Below are 20,400 nucleotides of genomic sequence, written 5' to 3' on the forward strand. Positions count from 1 at the left end.
TTCTTCCCAGTCAAAATTGACCGGTCAGTTTTAACAGCTCTTAAATTAGCATAGCAAACATTTTTCACCACCAAATTCAGTTCAGTGGGCCATTCAGGCGGTCAGGGGCCAATGGGTGGGGGTGGGGGGGTCGAGTGGATTCCCATTCATTTCCTATGGCGCTCACTTTTGATCGGGAACACCACAGATGTAGCTAGGTTGATAAAAACACTCAAAATTCAGTGAAAGAGGTGCTCATCACTTTCATATATTCAAGTGCATAGCGTGGATGATGTCATAAGGCCTTGAGGCAATCAGATGTAAAACACAATATTTATGAGTGTTTTAAGTTGTAAAGATTTGAGTCGAACATGACAGGAAGCTTTTAATGATAGAGCTATGATACTGATAAGTCTGTTAGATTACAAAGTCAGCATTTTTGCCAGCTTTCTTTCCAGTCTTCAAAGCGCACACTTTCAGCACTACATTATATTTACTCTATAGTGTTTTTACTCTCACACACGCTCACACTGCACTGTATTATGTGTTTCATAGCTGCATATTTTTCTGTGGTATAGTTTTATCTTCCTTTGTAAAATCAGCTGCTCTACTTCTGATATACTCCTTCATGTCTGTGTGATTGATCAGATGCTGCCAACACCGCTCTTTTCATGTGAACGAGCAGGGGGGGAAATCTTGGGTTAACTTAACGAGGTGATAACCAGCTTTGAGTGACTGCTTATCCCAATTGCCAGTATTAGGGTAAGTGAATCCAGATAATGGAAAGATAGTCTGGGTATGCTTCGTAATACAGGGCTCTAAGCAACAGGATGGACTGCCAACGTTACAGTGCCTGTCATCCCCTGAGGTAGCTTATGCCAGAGCTATTTTGGCAGGTTAGTGGTTTTAATGTTGTGGTTAATCAATGAATATAAAGATGAGAACAAATAAAAATGCTAAGAGGTAAACACTTCAAAAAAAAATTAGAGTTGTCTTTCCTGCCACATTGTTTTTGTTCATTTATAACAGATTTGATCCCCTCAGTCAGGGCTCAGTTTGAAGTATTTGGAATGAGCTCTTAATTGCTACGTTTACAGAGACAATAACAATTCAGCCTAACCCAATTAAGGCAACAAAGCTGCCATGTAAATGTCTGATTAGATTAATTCTGGTAAGATCATAATCAGAAAATTCTTTCAAATTAATTGGGCATATAAACAACACGGCTGAGATTTCTTTTGTCTTTTATGCAATTATATAAGTAAGTTGGGTAAAATTCACGAGACGAATGTACTTGCAAGCAACATGTTTGGTATGTCAGCGGTTAATGAGTCTTAAAACAGACATTATTTCCTAATTATCTAACAAAACATGCTTTAGACAGGTCTCTCTGTTAGTATCAGTATTATTAATGGAAAAGTTATACTCTCAGCCATAGACATCATACCACAGTGCTGATGAGGAGCAGCTGGACTATCGCTACAGCACAGAGGAGGAGGCTAATGAAGTTTCACACTCCTGTGGGAGACAGGAAGTGGACTCTTATAGTGTGTGTGTGTGTGTGTGTGTGTGTGCATGCACATGCCTCTTCTTGTTTTGATCTTTTCAAGAAAACTAGTTTAAATGCAGAAATTATGCAAAGGGAAGCCATTTGGGACAAAAATGTCATTATGGGTATGGTTTAAGATTACAATAGAAATAGAAAAAATGTTCATATATATATGTCATCAATCTATATTTCTAAATGAAAAATCTTAACAAAACCCCACAGACTGTAGTTAGTACTGTTAATTTCATGGCCATCTACAAAAGTGAAAAAAATATGCAGCATATCTCTAAGCTGCATTACATTCTGGTCTTGTAAGTAGCTCACACTGACAAAGTCCCAATTGTGGGTGACTCGGGACATGAACTACAATCTGAAATTATACAGTAAACGGCCTTGTGTTGGCAGCCACGCTCTCTTGAAGTTGCAAGCATTTACAAACAACACACACACACACACACACACACACACACACTCAGTCCTCTGTTCTTCAGCAGGGAGTGTGGCAACAAGCCAATCTCAGAGAAGCAAACACAGCTGTCACGGCCCAAGCTTCGGGACAAGACTATAGGTTACTGAACATCCAACATTTTATTAGTTCCTTAGACCTTGGGTATCTGCTGTAGAACCGCAAACCTCTAACATGACACAATTAACAGAACAATTACAAGTGCTAGAAAAAACACTGGGAAATAAATCAGGGAAGGTGACGGGATTTGTCACGAGAGAGAGAAAGAGAGAGAATAATGAACATCAAACAGACACTTGCACATGTATGATTTTGCCATCTTTTTTTCTAAAACATAGAAACATGAGAGTTGGGACCTGTCTTTTAGCTTCTTCCCCAAAAACCTTTTTGTAGGTAGACTGGAGAGTTGGTTTGATAGGACCAAGCCTTCTGCTGTGAAGCCAAAGCAGACTGTACTGTACGTGGAGCTGTGCCCTGTGCTCCTACTGATGTGTGCGTGCATCTGTAGGTGTCAACAGCAGGAGCGCTGTTGACCTGAGCAGTGTGCATGCTACAACCTTTTCCTCACCACTCGTTCACTTCATCAGCTCCCACTAAGTCTCACAAGAGAGGAGGGCAGGACAAACAGCGGGTGATGACTAATTGCAGGCAGCGTCCTCCAACCCCCTTTCTGAGCACAGCCAATGTCGAGTGGGTGAAAAATATGGTTTTCTTGCAAGAGAGGAGGCAAGACAGAGAAGGACGTGTGAAATAATACAATGAGTAACTGAAGCTATACAATCTGGCTGGTCATTGAGCTGGTTTGAGCCATGTTTAGAAGCCGTGTAAAACTCAACCAGCTGTGTTAACGCCTGAAATGTTAAGCAATCAGGCAATAAGGCAGGGAACAAGTTTACTCTCTGCTTTGCCTTTTTTTCTAGTTTACCTTTGTAAGCAGAGCATGTATGAAAATCTGCACGGGACAAGAAATGCAAATCACATCATCCCAGCACAGACTTTGTTGTTACACTTGAAGGCTTTATGCTTTGAGATCTCATCTTTTCCCCAAATCGATATTTACTTGGATGCTGCACGATAAAGGACAGGTGTTACTGTCTGTCCTCACACACGCAGCGCGAAATGTAATCAAGTGTCTGAATGTTTGTGTGAACTGAATTTTAATAACTGAAATTAAAAGGAAAGCACAAAAGTACTTCCAGTGCAAAATTCAGAACCATTCACATAACATTTACGCACATCTGTATTATTAACGCATTTGTTTCCCTGACAGTGTCAAAGGCGGTGGCATTCACTCTTTTCTGTGTGTGCTGGGTTTTTTTTGTTTGTTGTTTTTTTACCATGTCATAGGCGTTCAGTACTTTGCGCAGCAGCTCAGGCACAACACCCTGAGCTTCCATGGTGGGATAGGTCTCGCTCAGGTCCACAGTTACCCTCAGCGATCTCTCGCTGTTCATCAGCCATGTAGACACCGTCAGGATACACTGCTTCATGTTGGCTGCAGGGGTCAGACCACAGAGCTCCTTGAAGGACACCATTGCATTCTGGGAAGAAAGCACCCACATAAGAAAATAGGAATCTGGCTATAAACAGGTACAAATGGTGGACATAAAAAAGACTGTGTGACACATTTGTGTGGGCATTGTTTAATATATAAGTGATAGTGCTTATACTTAACCAGTTCCTTGTTCATTAATTTCAAGATCCTCCATTAATTAAAAGGAGACGTTAATGTTAAAATACAAATAAATCAATAAATATAAATATTCTATAAACAACACTCTGTGCCCTTGTATGTCATTGGTCTCAGAATAGCTACTACAGTGTTTATCTCAACTGCCAATGTATGGAGCTAAGGAAAATTCCTGTTGATATAGTGCACTTGGTGACTGATGAAATCATAGTTGTCCTAATAGAATACAACTACATTTTACAGATCAGTTTAAGTAAAGAGATTTAATAGAGTTAAATAGAGTTGTGAGTTTCCCGCCTGATCAGAAACAACATACTTCAGCACAGTGTTTTTCTTGATGACCATGATGACCCTAAAATTATTCCCACTTCCTATAATATCAGTCTGCTCAAAAATAAATCATCTAAAATCTCTATCTCAGCAAATCATGTTTGCATGCCTATCACTGACGACTGAGCGTGATCCAAACCTCAGTCGCCCTCTTGTCACAGATTCAAGAGGCCTTGAGCATGATACTGAATCTTGAAGTACTTCCATTGATCAGTGTGTCACTGTAGTAAGTGCAATGCCATCGTCGACAAGGATTGTTTCAGCCAAATCTTTAAAAACCTTGGGTAATTTTGCCTTTTTTAGTGTCTTACAGGTACTTGCTTGTGCAGTTAACTAAAACAAAATACAGAATTCTGCACAGCTGTCAATAGCACATTAAATAAAACTGAAATGTGTTTATAGTCATGGAATTTATTTGCAACCTAATACTGAATCTGCTTACTAATTCCTCAAAAAGAAACCACCTAACATAAACATTTAGTAAGCACATACTCTAATTTCTTCTTTTGCTAGCGTGGGAATTTAAGCAAGCAGACCTTATCCTTGAGAACGAGTGAGGTGAGAGAAGAGAAAGGGATGGAGAAAGGGAAGGAGTGTAAACAAACAGTCATGTTTGAAGCATGAGTAACTGAAAAAGCAAAAAAAAAAAGGAGAGGCAGTTAATGAGAAACACTGAGAAAACAAAAAGGTATGAGAGGGTGTTAAAATTTAGTGACGAAAGAGAGAGTATGAGATAGCAAGAAAACAGTTTAGCAAAAACAAGCTGGTGTCGGTGTTTGGAAATCAGTCCACACAGTGAGGCTGCTGCTTGGGAAACCAGCTGTCTCCCTGGGCTAGGCCTGCAGAAAAATCCCCATACGCTAGAGGACATGCTGTCACTGGGAGGCCCAACTTTACAGTAGACAAAGAGGGTGGTCAGGGGACACAGGATCTGTATGCTGAGCACCATACACGGTTAACACCCCTTGGACCACTGAGCACAGCTACAGAGAAACACAATGGTGGAAGTGGGACAGCTCTGGGGCTCTGGATTAAAAACCACTGTGTGATTATGCGTGTGCCTGAACGATCAGCATGTGTGGCTGCATGTGTTTATGTCTCAGTGTGGTCTGAGCTAAAGTTATTAACATTCATTATGTTTTGTATAATTCCTCGCATGTGTGCTTGGGACGATACGAGTAAATGTTTTTTGATAATTGTTGAGCAATAAAAGCCGCAGTCTTTCCAAGCCATGGTGTTACAAAACTCAGTGAGAGGCTTGTGTTTTTAATTACTCCCTTCCCCACTCTGTTCCTCTTCCAACATTTCCCAAATGGGAGCTCTGTGTCCAGTTAGGACCTTGCTTTTGTTTCAGTTTGCCCTTTTCTGTCTCTCTTTCTGCTTCTATCTCCGAATCTCTCTCTTCTCTCTTGCCCGCAGCACTAAGTGATGGTGAACGCGCCAATGGTGGCCCACATGATTTTCAGCAAATAAAAAGAAAATCCAGGCTGGCAGCAGTTCTCATCCATCAACACTTTGTAACATTCACGGGCAGCAGCACTCAGAAAAGGACTTTATTCAAGTCTCCCGCAGAAGTAATTAATCTGCTGCGTAGATAGATCCACATATTAAAAATGCCAACTTATTATAATAGCCCACTGGTCAATGTTCATGGATTCCCTTAGTCTTTTTAATATTCAAATGTACTTCTTGTTCCTTTGTTATTCAAAGCAGAACACCTGGAAGCTTTGCAGCTTAAGGATGAAGGAGTCTTAGAAGAGCTAAGTGAGGTGAAATAATGCTTTTTATTTGAAAGAATGAAAGCAATCAAATAATTCATTTTGCTTAATATATTAAAAAAATAAGTGTGTGTGCACACTGAGTACAACAGATATGTTTTTTTAAAGAGTGTCTAGTTGTCGCCTTGTGGGTATTTGGCCACAGATCCTTTCATTCAGCTGTCTCCAGATCCACAGAACCGCTCTCTCTGCAGCTGGTCTGTACAAGCCCTTCCCATTCGTCCATTATTTTACATTTAAAAGGCAATATGCCTCATTCTAAAAACACCTTTATTTGTTTTCTTTAAAGCTTCCCTCATAACTTCACCTCTTTCATCTATTTCATCAACTTTTATCTCTTTGTTTCAAAAAGGCGTATTTACATTTCAAACCAGAGGAAAATGTGGTTTAATAAGAGGTGCCAACACGATCGCATCAGCTGAACACACGTTCACTTTCAACCACCAAGCATTTTCCATGAAGTCTTATAAATTAAAATTCTAAAGCCATTTGTTATGAGAGATGAATCATAGCTACAGAACAAAGTCTGTAGGGTCTTAACTGTGACACATGGCATGCCTGCAACGAAATACTTAATCTGCATTAGTAATTTTATTTGACTCTTACAAAAGTAAGAATATTTATTAGGCTGTCAGAGATTTATAAGACAGATTGGGCCATATTTCATGACTTTATTAATAATTTCTGCTGACAGACATCAAAGTAAAGATTAAGAGGACCTTATGACAACTCAAGGTTTTGGTTCATGCCAAAAAGAAAAACATGTGATTATGCCACATGTCAAAATGTTTTGTCAAGCTGGGGATTTTTTTTATTTATTCATTTATTTCAGTCAGTGGTGCTGACTAACTGCTTGTATTAACAGGTTTAACTACACAAACAAAAAAATTTGAACAAAGAAAATACCGTACTTTCCTATTATTCCTCTTCTGCATCACAGGATCGGTTTCACCCTAGAACACAAACATATTTTCTCCCATGCTGATAGGAATAATGAAGCCCTTTTTCAGAACATGCCCATTTCCACAACAAAAAAATGCATGACTGCATGCCACGGGATCTCTAATCATCATTACATCTCTGCTAATTTAGTTCAGTCTGTCTTTTGTTTGCTTTACCATTAGACTGAGGTTGCTGCTATCTGAAGACAAACAGACCTCATGATCATGATACGTGGAAGCGATGTGCTGCATGCACCTCGAATTTAATTTCTACTTATAAAAAAACTCATCATCATTACATATTTGATCCAGTCAAGTTTGCCACTATAAAAATTCACCAGTTATACAGCAAGTGAACTAACTTTTTACCCTTTAAAAGCCTACTAAGAGTATGTCTGGAGGCTCTTCTCTGAACTGAGCCGCTTCTGTCATATTTCAGGCCGGCTTATAGAACAAAATGACTGAGTTTCCATCAGAAGTTAGTGAGGATTATCTCTGCCTATGCAGCTATCCTTGAAAAAAGTCCAGAAACTTATTCTGTTAACAAAGAAAATATCACTACTTTGTTCCATGTGCACAAGTGTGTAAAGTGATTTACAGTAATGTTTAAAACTAGACTTTGAGGAAAAGATTAAATCTCTCCTTCTCTCCCATGGGCTCCTTTACACATATGATCAATAGGCAAGTAAGAAGAACAAAAATGCACATATTTATTCATTTTAGTCTTTTCTTTCACTTAGAAATCTACTTTTTAGTGGAAGATGGAACTCTGTTGTTGGAGCTGTTTCAGCAGTGTACAAAAATGACCTCCTTCAAACACGACAAAACAAGAGGCTGCCGACGTAAACTAACAACTTAAGAACACACACACACAACAACAACAAAAAAAACCCTCTAGCCAGCTCTAGTTGAGTTATAATTTGTAGACAGCACAAATGGCACAAGCATTTATACCACTCTGCAGTTGCCACACACCATATATTAATGACCACCAACAAAGACACTGAAAGGCCCGTGCTGCTCCTCGTCAGACAAATATACACAGTGCTTACAAATCTTCATTTGAGCTGAGAGGAGCATTAAAATACTGCACTAAGTGCCTAGCAACCCACTCGTCATCCTGGGGCAGAAATTGTGCCTCATTAATGATTACACTATTCATAAACTTTAGAATTGTACACCAATGTCGCTTTATTGCCCCTTTCTTTTATTACATTAATAGAGCACAATTAGTGACAAGCCTCTATCCACAATAGCAAGTGAACTAAGTACAATGCAAAACATTTACAATGGATTTTATTGCTACGGATGCAATAAAATATTATGTAAATTTATTTTGAAAGCCTTGATATTATACAAATTATTAATTAAATGGCTAAAAAGGGTTAGTAAATATTATCAGCGTGTTTTATAACCTCAAAATCAGGGTAAAATGTTTAGAAAAAAAATGGTAAACTTAAAAAATAAACTACTTTAATGCTGTCTTTAACCTATGTGTGCCGAAAATATTGCATTATATAAGCCAGTTTAAATACCATATTACCACAGAAAATCATATCTGAATTTGATGTTCTACTGATCTGTACTGTGGAATCACTTATATATGGCAGTTTTTTCCTTGTACTTTTCTTTTAAATCAAAAGGAAGTGATGGGGGAAGATGCAGAGCACATCCACAAACCCCACCCCAGCCATCTATAGACTGAGAAGCCAGTTTTCAAACTGTAACTTAATATTTTCTTAGTATTTAATTCCTTACCTGCACATTTTCTCTGAGGTCTGTGGCCTCCCTGAGAGGCTGGGTGGAAGCTCTGAAGAGCTCATCCACTACTTTGATTCCTGTGGTCTTGGTGGTGGTGTACTCCCGGGCCTTCCTACTCTTCCTGACAGATATACCCCTCTTATGACCCTTTCCTCCACCACGTCTGTTGGTGATGGCCACGTGAACAAACAGGGTCGTGTTGGGTAAGAACTCTCCTGTAAGAGACTGTAGAGGGACATGCCTATAGCCTGGCTGTAGGCACTCAAATGGGATGGTGTACTGGCCAATGAACTCATCTCCGATGTAGTCATCGTCTAGAACCACAAAACGCAGTACTGCAAGTTCAGGTAAATTAATCTGGAATTCAAAGCTCTCATCAAAAATAGGGTTGTCACCATTCTGAGACACAGTCTTGGTTCTTTGCTCAGCACAGTCAGCTGGTATGCCATGGATCTCCACATATATGTAGGGCTCCACCACGTCCCCTTTAGCAGCAGAACCACGAGGCTTGGGAAGATTCTGCCCACTGATGACTTTGATGTGAAGAAGCTGTGCAGACACTCCTGGAAGGGAGTCCCGAGCATTGGCACTAAAGTAGGACACCTCCGCCCTCATAATGGCTGGCCGTAAAACATACCCACAGTTGCCATTCTGCCTGAACCACCCTAGGTTGAGATCCATCATCAGACCTGGAGTCTGATAGTTCATGGCCACAATCTGGCAGCCACATTTCCAGAAATCCTGGGGGTTCATGTTGCTGGCATCAATCCTCATGGGAGTGGGATATACCCTGGAGAGGAAGCGCTTGTTATAGCAGACAAATTCTTCTGGAAACTCATTAGCAAACTTGTTTGCATCTACCTCATTGAAGGAACATATTTCCCAGTATTTTTGCTCCCTCTTAGAGAACTCAAAGTCCCTGAACTGGACTGACTTGCAGAGAGATACAAGATCAGACAGCTCTCTGCACAGCCTGAATATCTTACAGCCCAAGCCATTCAGCTGGTCTTTCTCATCATTTCCCACTCTTTGGGACATTTCCAGACCCTCCTCCTCATCTGTCACATCCCCTTCAGCATCACTGCAGCTGGGTGGCAGCTTCTTGCCTTTAAGGAGGATTTTACCTTTGAGTTTCTCAGGAGAGGGTAGGTAGTTTTCCTCCTTGTTGGGTGAGTCAATATACAGCTTGTCCCCGAGAATCTTCTTCGTGTGCTGTGCCATGACCCTCTGCTGGGGAATGCAACAGTGGGTCACTAAGCAGAGAATAAGGGGGTACTCAGAGCTCTCGAAAGCATATTGGTTGATAACGTCCAGAACTTTAGAGAAAGCTAGCTGTGAGGCTACCGAACTGCCCACATACACTACTGGTTCATTATCAGGGCCATCCCATACAACTACTTCAATGCTGCGACACCCCATCCTCAGAGCTCGAATGTAACTGCTGATGTCTGACGAACCCCAGAAATGGTCCTCCAGAAGGGAAGCATTATGCGAGGAGTTGATGTAGTAATGGGAAAGAGGCTGAGTCATATCCTGGCATACACGTTTGTGCTGGGGGTCAAAAATGTGGCATTCTGAGGACAGGAGGTAGTGTGTAAAACCGTCAATGGAGAGGTAGCCTCTCTCCCTGCCTTCAGCAGATGGCTCAAATTTCTGAACAATATCCCTGCACATGTCCTCTGTTACTCCTTCCACACCCTGCTCTACCTCTACAAAAAGCATCAGATCTTTGCTGTCAAGATATTCCTTGTTACTGGAGAACTGCACCAGCAGAAAGAAAATCTCTGGCCGTGTGCATAGCTCACAGTAGGCCTCAACAAAAGTGTCCAAGTTAATTGCCTCTCCGTACTGGTCTTTAGCTTTCTGGAGTTCTTTGAATTTCAGTTGTATCCTAGACTCTTTCATTCCAGGGTTGAGCCCCTTAATTATCTGGGTGGCTCTGAATAGGTCTATGTGTCCTTCCTTTTCCACATCCGCTAGCTCAAACACTGATCCAATCCAAGACGTTCGTAGACTTGGCTGACTCTGTTCCACCATATCCACAGTGTGGCGGCCATAAGACACCAGATACCTCAGGCCCATCACCCAGGTGCTGACAACATCTGCTGTGCTAGCCACTAAGTCTAAGGACTCGTAGTTATCCCCGTAGATGATAGAGAAAGCGCATTCATCAGGAAACTGATCAGAGAGACCATTGCTGCGGAGAACAGGAGTTTTTTTCCCCAAACGGACCTCCTTAATGCTCTTGATTTCCAGTTTAGCCTTCTCCGAATCTTTCTTGGATGGCTCCCAACGCAACCAGTGCATGTCCGGATCCAGCAGGAAGTAGCGGTTGTACATACGCGAGTTGGAGCGCACCTTCTTCATTTCACAACCCTCCATCATGAAGGCCATACAAGCAGCTGTGCTGTTGATCTTGCGGTCGCTCGGCATTGAGCTGAAGGATACCGTTTTCTTCCTCACCTGCCTCTGTTTGGAGCCATCCTGGGAACAAAATGGGGTAGGGAAGAGTTGGATGAGAGAAAATGTAGGTTACCATGTTAGACATTATATGTGAATTCAAAAGCAGAAAGGAAACAAAAAGATAGCATTATGTCTATAGTTAAATATATCTATATGTGGATATGTAAATCCACACTGAATTAAATGAAGGAAAATCCCATACTATAGCTGCTAAAAGGTAAAGATAGACAACGATGCACCACTCCCATCTGCTAATAATTTAAATATGACAAACTATTAAATTTTAATAAGTTATTACTAATTATCCATCACACATTAATAACTTTAAATCACATATTGATTCTGATTTAGTAATGACTATTTCTTATAAACATTTTAAGAGATGAGACGCAGTGTTGGATGATACAATGGTATGATTTCTCTCATAGGAAAGCCCCACAAGTTAATCTGTTTTCAATCTTTTTTGTACAATATAGAATCTGAGAGAATGACAGACTGCAGTGAAACCTAATAATTTGAATAATTTGAAAAGGAGACATCACTCTACACAGTCCTGAGCTAAATTTTTGTAAGTTTTAAAATAAAACTTGCAATGTAAAATGCAACTTGCAAACACCACCTGCAATGACATGCTGGAACGTTTTCAGCTCTTAGGTCTGTTAGTCTAACTGGTGAGAGTACACAGCACTGTCCTATTTCCACACAGAGCTGTGGTTAGCTAGATAGCCTGAATGCACATGGCCTGGTTTAAAACTTGGAAAATAGGCTTGCTGAATAATGCATAGCACAAAGAACAGTACATTAAAAACCTAAACCAAGCCACAAATTACTGTTATTTAAGACTCTAAGCACAACACCTTTGAGACTCTTTCAAAAGGGCATTTCCATTACTACAGAGCCATATCGGTAGCTATGGTTTGTTTAACCTCCAATACAAGATAAATGTAACCAAAGCCACTTAATTTGACCTTGTCTCTTGTATCTTCATCTTTTTTTGTTTTGTTTTTTGGAAAGCCAGAAAGGGCAGTCACCCTCAGGGCATCCCCTTAACACCCAAGACAGTGACTGCCTGTACAGGCCTGATAAATCTCCCCAAAGCATGGTCCAACTTTAGCCACAGTGAAACACCTCCGGATTATCCATCTTCCACCTGACAGCCAGAAGCAGATGATGCATAGCAACTCATCACGATTAATGAGCACCATTTTAGGCAGAGCTGAAGAAATGACATGATCATTACTCCACTTGTGCCCTTGTTTTATGACCTCTATCTCATTGTCCTACACATAAGCACTCAATATCATAATGTCAAAATCTTTAATTCTTCAGTGCTTCTGAGAATACCTCCTGGATAAGTTTAGTCAGTGATCACTGATCTTACCAGATGGTGTGCTTTAGCCCAATCATGCCTGGTCCACCCAGGTCAAAAAGGTTGCTTGCAATATGTTAAAATAAAGCTAGTATTTGTGTTATTCCCCTTGAGATACACTTGCATGCAATTTCTGTGAGAGCTAGTGCCAAGAGCCACAGGCACATGGAAATGCATGGACCCGTGCCAAGACTGTAAGGGTAAGACAGTGCTGTTTGGTCAGTTTGTAGCTCCAAATTCTTTTACAGAGTAATATGAGCTCATCAACCACTTCACATAGGAGATAAACGGGCCAAAGAGTTGATTCTGTCCTTAGATCCTTATTTGTCTTGCGTTCATTTCCTCCAGTAGATCATTCAGCCCCATCCATCATAGGAGAAGCGGGAGATAAATCTGGAGGCCATAATCAAGAGCTCACATTTCAACCCAAATGCCATGCACTTTATTTTGACGAGCACGGTCCTTTCACCTCATGTGACAGAAAATTACAGCTACCACTCTAGTCTATTTTTAAAAAAACAGACTGAAAGACAGTTGGTCTCTCCTCTGGTTTGCTCTTCATGAGCTATTTGCAAAATCAGCCAGATGGACATGAACATTAACTGGGGTATTGGGAATATGACTGAAAGCAGACTGAGCAAGTAGTTCTACGAGGGAAGATCTGTTCAGGTCTGATTATTTCCAGGCCTTCTTCAGGGAAGTGATGTAGCCACAGAGGGTCAAAGGCTATAAGGGTAATCTAGTGTCTCATTAACATGCTGTTACAATTAGCCGGACAACCAGACAAGACAGCATGCTGTTTCTCTTTGCCTCTCAATCAAAGCTAAGCAGCAAAACACAACTGAAAACAATTCTGCTTTTCATAGGATTAGTAGTGTGGTAGTAAATGATTACACACTAGTTGGAAATGATAATATAATAGTACATGCATGAATAACAAAGTTCATGGAAAATAATTTTGTTAATTTAATGATTTGAACTGCCTGTTTACAATTGTTTAAACCTTCTTTCACTGTTTCTTGTGCTCTTTTATTTCTGATTCACATATTTTCTCAGATCCCCTTTGGCCCTGTGTTTCTTTATGTATGTGTGTGTTTATGTGTGTATGCTTGACTGCCTGTTGTTGCTGCTGTGGTGATGTTGGGGTATTTTGGTAATCTTCCACAGCTCCCACATTCCCCTTTCTACTGAGGTTTCTAACGTGCCTATTGCTTGAAAGTAATCTGTCCTATTGGATGTGACACAACCAGCAGTTGCTAGGATGGGTGAAACTGGTTGCAAACAAGTTACTTTACCAGAAACTTCCTAGTAATTGATTTGGTTGCTAGTTGCTAACAGATTGCCACAGTTGCCTGTAGTTTTTCAGGTTTGTCTGCAACTACTAGCCAAGCAGTAGTAAAACCTGAAAAAGAGCAATGGAAACAAGTGCTGTAGCCAACATGTTGCATAAGGCACAGCTTTTACTTTGAAGGTAAATGGTCTACAGTTCCAGTTTGTGTTGCACTTTTCATAATTTTACTAGACCTCAGAGAGTAGCTGGCTGCTGTTTGCAGACAAATCCACCACCTCCATTCAAATTACAACCACACAAACGATCAAAGCAGTTATGTTTTTGCTAACCAGGTGGTGAATATGGATTTTTCCCTAGCAACAGATGGTTTCCAGGGGTTTACTGACCAGTCTGTAGGGCTGTGTGACTCAGCCTTTGGCAGTCATTTTCCCAGTGACTTCCACCAACCAACCATCCAGCAACTACTTGCAACCATTTGGGGAATACCCATGTTTCTCTCATGATCATTGGTTAACAAATGGTCACGGATTGATCTCTAGGCCTGACTGACTTAAGCACTATTACCTTGACATTGCTTTGTCACAGGTCCAAAATGTTGAAGTTAATGCCACATGGTTAGTAGTCAGATGTCTACAAAACCTCAGTGGGAACACCAGCAACTTGAGTCTTGGTCAAATACTTCCTGGTGGAAGGGTGAGATGAGTGTTTCAACACCCCCTGAAAGACAGTGGTGTGTCACGCTCTGTCCCTTCTCTTATCATTGTTTTCACACTATGACACTGGGCACCATAAGCAGTGTGACTGCAGAACATAACTCCAGGGAGGCAATTAATGGAAAAAACTCTCTGCTCTCCCAGGCAACAACAGTCGTGGCTCCCAGGTTGCCTGTACACTCCAGTCCCCTATTGAATACTTCACATCAAAACAATAACCCTTGACTGTACTGCTGTGTACAATAGATGCAATATATTAATAGACTTCCTGTCTTTGCATAGTTTTTAAATCTTTATATTTGTAATGGCATATAATCTATAAAATTTATATAGTCCATCTCCTTTGCTTTTCTGTACTCTTCCACTATGATGTGGAAGCCGGAAAGCAACATTATCAGAGAGATTAATTCCTCCTTTATCTCCACAGACTGGAGTGTTTTTGTGTGTGCTCAAGAAAAATTAAAAAGTCCTCTTCCTCCAGTTGTTTGTGTGGTGGCATGAACCACTTGACTGCTACCACACATACTCACACACTCCAAAATACAACACTCTAGTGTGTCAGGTGAAAAAAAAACCCCCACAAAACCAAAAACAGTTCTTGTCTCCATCTCTGGGTTGGCAACAGTTAAAATTACCAAAAAGGTTAGGAGCTCAGCTAATCCTGTTTTTAAACACATGACTTTCCATGACACTTTAGACATACTGCTCATTTTTTCTAATGTGGCCCACTTCCACCCCATTCTAGCAAACCTCCAGCTATCCTACTTCCTCCAGGGCTGTTTTGGCCGCTTGCCACTCACGGCTATCATATCTCAACTCTAAAACAGGTTTGCAGAAAGTGGTCAGGCATGGCTCAGTTCTTCTCGCCTACAGAGCTCCAGTGTCATTTGTGTGTGTGCAATGAGAATCCACGAAATAGGCAACAAGGGGGCGTGGGTAATGGGGAGTGAAGACAGAACAGAGCAGAGCCCTCTTGATGACGTGCTCTCCAACATGTGAGTCACAGTATGTTTGCTCTGTTTGCCAGCATGTGTGCCTGAGGATCATAGAAAACGAGCCGTAGGATCAAGCCACATTACACAGCAAACGCACACATTGACATGTCAAACACAATCGCAGGTATCGCAAAGGCACATGCTTACTGTTTCAAAGTGCCTAGGGTGAATCTGAGTAACTAGGCAAAATTCATCTTTGTTACAAGGCACATTTATCTCCAGTCTTTATTTTAAACAATCCCAGCAGAAACTATATTAACAGATGAATGTGATAGTGTAACGGTGGGTTATGTCCAGCAAGAGCAACACCGTTCCCAGCGGAAGCACTAGGTGTTAAAAAACAAAGAGCACTTTCACCGCACAGGATTTCATAAGCCAGTGAGCATGGGTCTGCTTGCATGAGGTAGGTGAGAGGTCACAGTCAGTCCCCTCCTCAGATGTAGGCTGCCCGTCACCCCCCCACCCCCCCACCCCCCCCAAAAAAAAAAAAAACCCACCGCAGTGCCTTCTCCTTCCCTACATCCTAGATAGTTATTTAAACTGACGTCTGAATCCAGAGCTTAGGGCAGACATCATTCAGCCTCTAACAGACTCTATCCTCTGTTATAGACATCCACAGGGGGGAAAAAAAGGGAAAAGGGGATAAAATGGGCCAAAGCTAAGACAGCGCAAGTGAGATGGAAGTAGAAATTGACAGAAATTGAGAAAGAAAGATGATTTGATAATGTTAACTTTAATTTGTTTAGATGTTTTGGCAACACTGTGCAACCTCAGCGCCAATAAGGCAAATGAAATGTAGCTGAAAAACTGACTCCTAATAGGAGGGAAGGAGCTAGGAAGGCAGGGATTGACAGATAAATAAAATGCGAGTAACATTTTGCCTTGGCAACATGGTATTGTTATCTGTCATGCCAATAAACCATCTTGGAATTGAATACAGATTTGGAAATAGGAAAGGCGAGAAAGGGATGGAGAGAATGAAGAAAAACAGACAAGGGAAAGAGAGTCAAAAAGAGAGAGAAGCCAGGCCCGTCACTGTTTGTCACAGTAATCGCTAATGTGGCCGAGTGCTTAAAATCTCACAGCAGTAGTCTTAGTTGCACATTGAGAAATCCACTACACCATCTTAGTGAGAGTTTTGCAGAACACAAACATAATGTGTGAATAGCCGAGAAAATTTAAGGTCTGCGAGGGAATGCGAGATGCCTGAATTGATTGTGTGCAGACGTACTTGTGTTTGTCCTAGTCCACAAATGAATTTACATTTTCATCCAGGTGGTCCATTGTGTTTGACACTTGCTGTGCCTGGAATGTAAAGCTTAGTTTCTTCACGGTCAGATAATAAGTGGAAATCCCCCAGAGAACTCTCAGCAAGTCAGAGCCCACCGAACAGTCTGACTAATTACTGGCCCACAGAGAAGAAGAAGTCAATGGTATTGAGCCAGGGACCACAAAAGCCCCCCCACAAAAACCACACCAATTGCTGCCATCTAGATACTTCATGCACAGAGCATGTGATGTGTCTCTTTTCCTTATCATACCATTATCACTTAATACGATCATATCTGAATCCTTGAACATGTATAACAAGTCTATAGACGTGTACAGTATAACGTTCAAGGATTTTGCTGTGGATTTGGTGAACACTTTATCACACTGTGCAAGTCACTGTCAATCACAACTCTGAATAATCAGTTTGACCAATTCTAATAAATTTATTTATATATTAATTTGTAAAACCATGTTAGAAGGTGCACATATTAATTTTGTGCACAGCATATTTCACATCTCTGTTCAGGATATTCAGGTATATGCATAAAGTGAGAGAAAGGTCCTCCATAAATCACCACCTTATCATGGTGAAGGAGTTTATGTGTCCGAGTGATGCCAGGAGCTATTTCAGCATAGGATCCCTTAAGTCTGTCCAGATTGTGGACAAGTTCCAAGTCTCAGACTGGTCAAGCTATGTTGCCAATCTCACCTTGGCCATGAACTCTTTGTATTGACTAAAAGAATGAGACGGTGGATGCAAGCTGCCTCTGAAGGGTGTCTGGAGTCTCCCTTCGAGATTAGGTTAGTGGGTGAGAAGCTTGGCTATACGGGATGGCTTTAGTGTAGAGCTGCTACTCATTTACACAAAAGAAACTAGTTGAGTTGCTTCAGCCAACTGAGTAGGGCGGCGGTCCCCAAGCCACGCGCCATGGAGCGGTACCAGTCCGTGAGTCCTTTGGTGCCGGGCCGCGAGAGCTGAGGCTCGGGTATGAAATTTATGGTTTTCAGGGTTTTTATCGTTAACTCGGTTTCCCTGGGTCTTTTCCCATGATGTAGATGTGTGTCTTATTTTGAAAGAAATATTTACGCGTTACCATAGTAACCAGAGAGCATTAAGGGGCAGAGAAGAGGATGTTACTCTCAATGTTGTTAGTGCATTTCAGGAGGACGCTGCTAATAAACTTCCATTAAACACAATTACACAGTGAATTCACGTTTATTATCATATTTACAAAATAGCACAGTTTTTGTCTTGGTTGCATCATTTTATTTTGTTGTATTTATCCGCAACACCTTAAAGGCCGGTCTGTGAAAATATTGTCTGACATTAAACTGGTTCGTGGCGCATAAAAGGTTGGGGACTACTGGACTAGGATGCTTACTAGATGCCTAGATTAGTTGTTTCAGGCAAGTCCAAGTAGAAATTCAATGTCCCGAGTGATTACGTAAGGTTATGTTTGTAATTTCATGGAAGCTGTGTAAAACAATAGAATAATCCTTGTGTCTGGTGAGGGCGGTGGGGTGCGTGGGAATTGAGGGGATAATTGCTCCAGTTAACTGCCACTGGATTCTCTAACATCACCAGGCAAGCATCCACTCCACAGTTTTATCTTGTTTAGCAGAGCATGTTTGAAGGCTTTTTATCAGCTCATGTTCACAATTTTTATCTTGCACCTCCTCTGTTGAGCACATTGCCCCCATTTAACTAATGTGTCTGAGTGTCCCGGAATAGAATGTGCCAATGAAGAACAGGGTTCTAATATTTAAAAGACTATGCACACATTAAATTTGTTATCTCCTCATGCATCCAAATTGACCTCTGCACACTGAAGTGACAGTGATAGAAAAATGTGAACAACTTTAAAGAATTATTTCCCAGATATCCTCATAGCAGAGCAACTATTCTCTGATCGCATTATACTGAAAGCACCAAAAAGGACAGGGGAGATTTACTCGTATTTGCCTTGTTTTTGTTTAGCGAATAGTTTAATGCTTTCATCTTAGGCTTGGATTAGTAACTTCCTGTGCATTTAAGATCACGACAGCAGATTTTATATGGAAAAACAAACTGATTTAAGTTAGGAATCTTATTTTGTGCAGTGCTTCTTTAGGGAAGTGGATCCTGTGTTTGAATAAAATAAACAAGGCTAATTATTTTCCTAATAATTCAAAGGCTGGTAGAACTGCACAGCTCAAGGAGAGCTGGGTCATCTTATTATAATGAAATCATGGAAGCAAAAAAAACAAAACACAAAGGGATTTGCAAGGTATTAATCCCACAACAGCCGTATGCTAACAAACAGAGCTGTGTGCCAAGCCCATCATGCAATCACTACATTAGACCCACCAACGTCAAATTTAACTATGTTTAATACCCCCTTGTGGTCATTATTGCTTTAATTAAACAGTTTTGTCTCATTCCAAAGTGTTCCTCTCATTACGTTCATTACCACGGTGTTTTATCATTTCTCCAAATGGTCTTCAGCCACAGGCAATTGTTCTAAGCTGTGTTGATGTAGAGACAGAGATGTGAAGGTTTAGGGGAGTGTGACATGAAAGTGTGTTTGACTAACTTCTGATAATGGGCAATAAAGGGATATTAGTTTATATTAGCCTTTCAACACTTGGGTCTTGTTGTCAGTCTCCTCCTTTTTTCTACCATTTGCCCTTTCACCTCTAACAATCGTTCATGTTTCCACTTTCTCTCATCATCATTGCATCTCTTGGCTCACAATACATTTTTATCTTGTCTTAATCTGCTCTTTGGCTAAACATATCTCTTCATACAGCATCAATAAAGAGATCAAATTGATACTGGGAAACAATTAAGGTCATTCTAGTGGTGTGCTAAATGTTTCCACCCTGTGGAAAATGATCTATCACTTCCTCAATAATATCTGACAGAGGCAGCTGTTTTAAACCTGTTCACAGTGACTGGTTTGCCTCAGCCTCAGGCGCAGCAAAAAGGGGAACCCAGAGGAATTCTTTTTGGGTATATGCGCGCATAGACAAGCACACAGGATGTGGAAATTTGCCCATCCTCTTTTGTTTTCTCTCAGCATGTCCGTGTAAGACTGCAGCTCACTTTGAACAGGAAGTGAGAATGTTAGAGTGGCTTTCAAATACAATAGTATTAAACATGGCCACTTCCAAAGAAATGTTGAACATACTTTTCCAAAGCACTGACCACATACAGCCTGTGATACTCAGTGTTGCAGTTTGGCTGAGACTGACATGTTTATCACACCCAGACAGAGGAAGCTGAGGATGAGCAGGAGGCTGATTAACAACAAATGTCACGCTGCCAGTCCCGTGCTATCCACGTCCACAGTATTTACCCTCTACTTCAAATACAATACTCCTGTGAAATGACAACAAGCCATAGATTACAACCCTCCAAAAAAGAGGAAAATAAAAGATGTTAGTGAAGTGTACAAGAACCAAAACATTGCCTCTCAGCCAAAGAAACATAGGTTACATCTGTTACGACATTTGCAAGTCTGAGCATGAAGGATCTTAAGCTACAAATAAAACCATCACAGAACAACACAACTACAAGTTTCCCAAAGCTTAATTGTCATCTCTTGGAATTCCTGCACGAGCATCCTCATTACTTCAGTCTGTCGGTGTGGTTGGACAGGCATAACCTTGACTGCCATCTGCATTGCAGCGACTGGCAGAGAGAGAAAAGTGCCCCCTCCTGCCAACAACGAGCTGTGCTGCAGCAGCAGCAGCAGCACAGGACACCTCTACTACACTCTGCTCCGTTTCACTCCCTACGCCTCACCTGACATTTCCCCTCT

General features: G+C 41.1%; 1 protein-coding gene across 1 annotated transcript in view; it reads right to left on the bottom strand.

Moving 5' to 3' along the window:
- Positions 1-20,400, bottom strand: part of LOC146388245 (inactive phospholipase C-like protein 2) — a 64,923-nt gene that overhangs the window by 14,543 nt on the left and 29,980 nt on the right. The window contains exons 2-3 of the mRNA XM_084925421.1: positions 8,492-10,978; positions 3,332-3,535 (exon numbers count right to left, since the gene is read on the bottom strand). Of these exons, the coding sequence (XP_084781547.1) occupies positions 3,332-3,535; positions 8,492-10,978 (2,691 nt within the window). The remainder of the gene's footprint in view (positions 1-3,331; positions 3,536-8,491; positions 10,979-20,400) is intronic.

Source organism: Perissodus microlepis, chromosome 4 (genome assembly GCF_051167445.1).
Source record: "Perissodus microlepis isolate ML-2025 ecotype Zambia chromosome 4, ASM5116744v1, whole genome shotgun sequence".
NCBI classification, from domain to species: Eukaryota; Metazoa; Chordata; class Actinopteri; order Cichliformes; family Cichlidae; genus Perissodus; species Perissodus microlepis.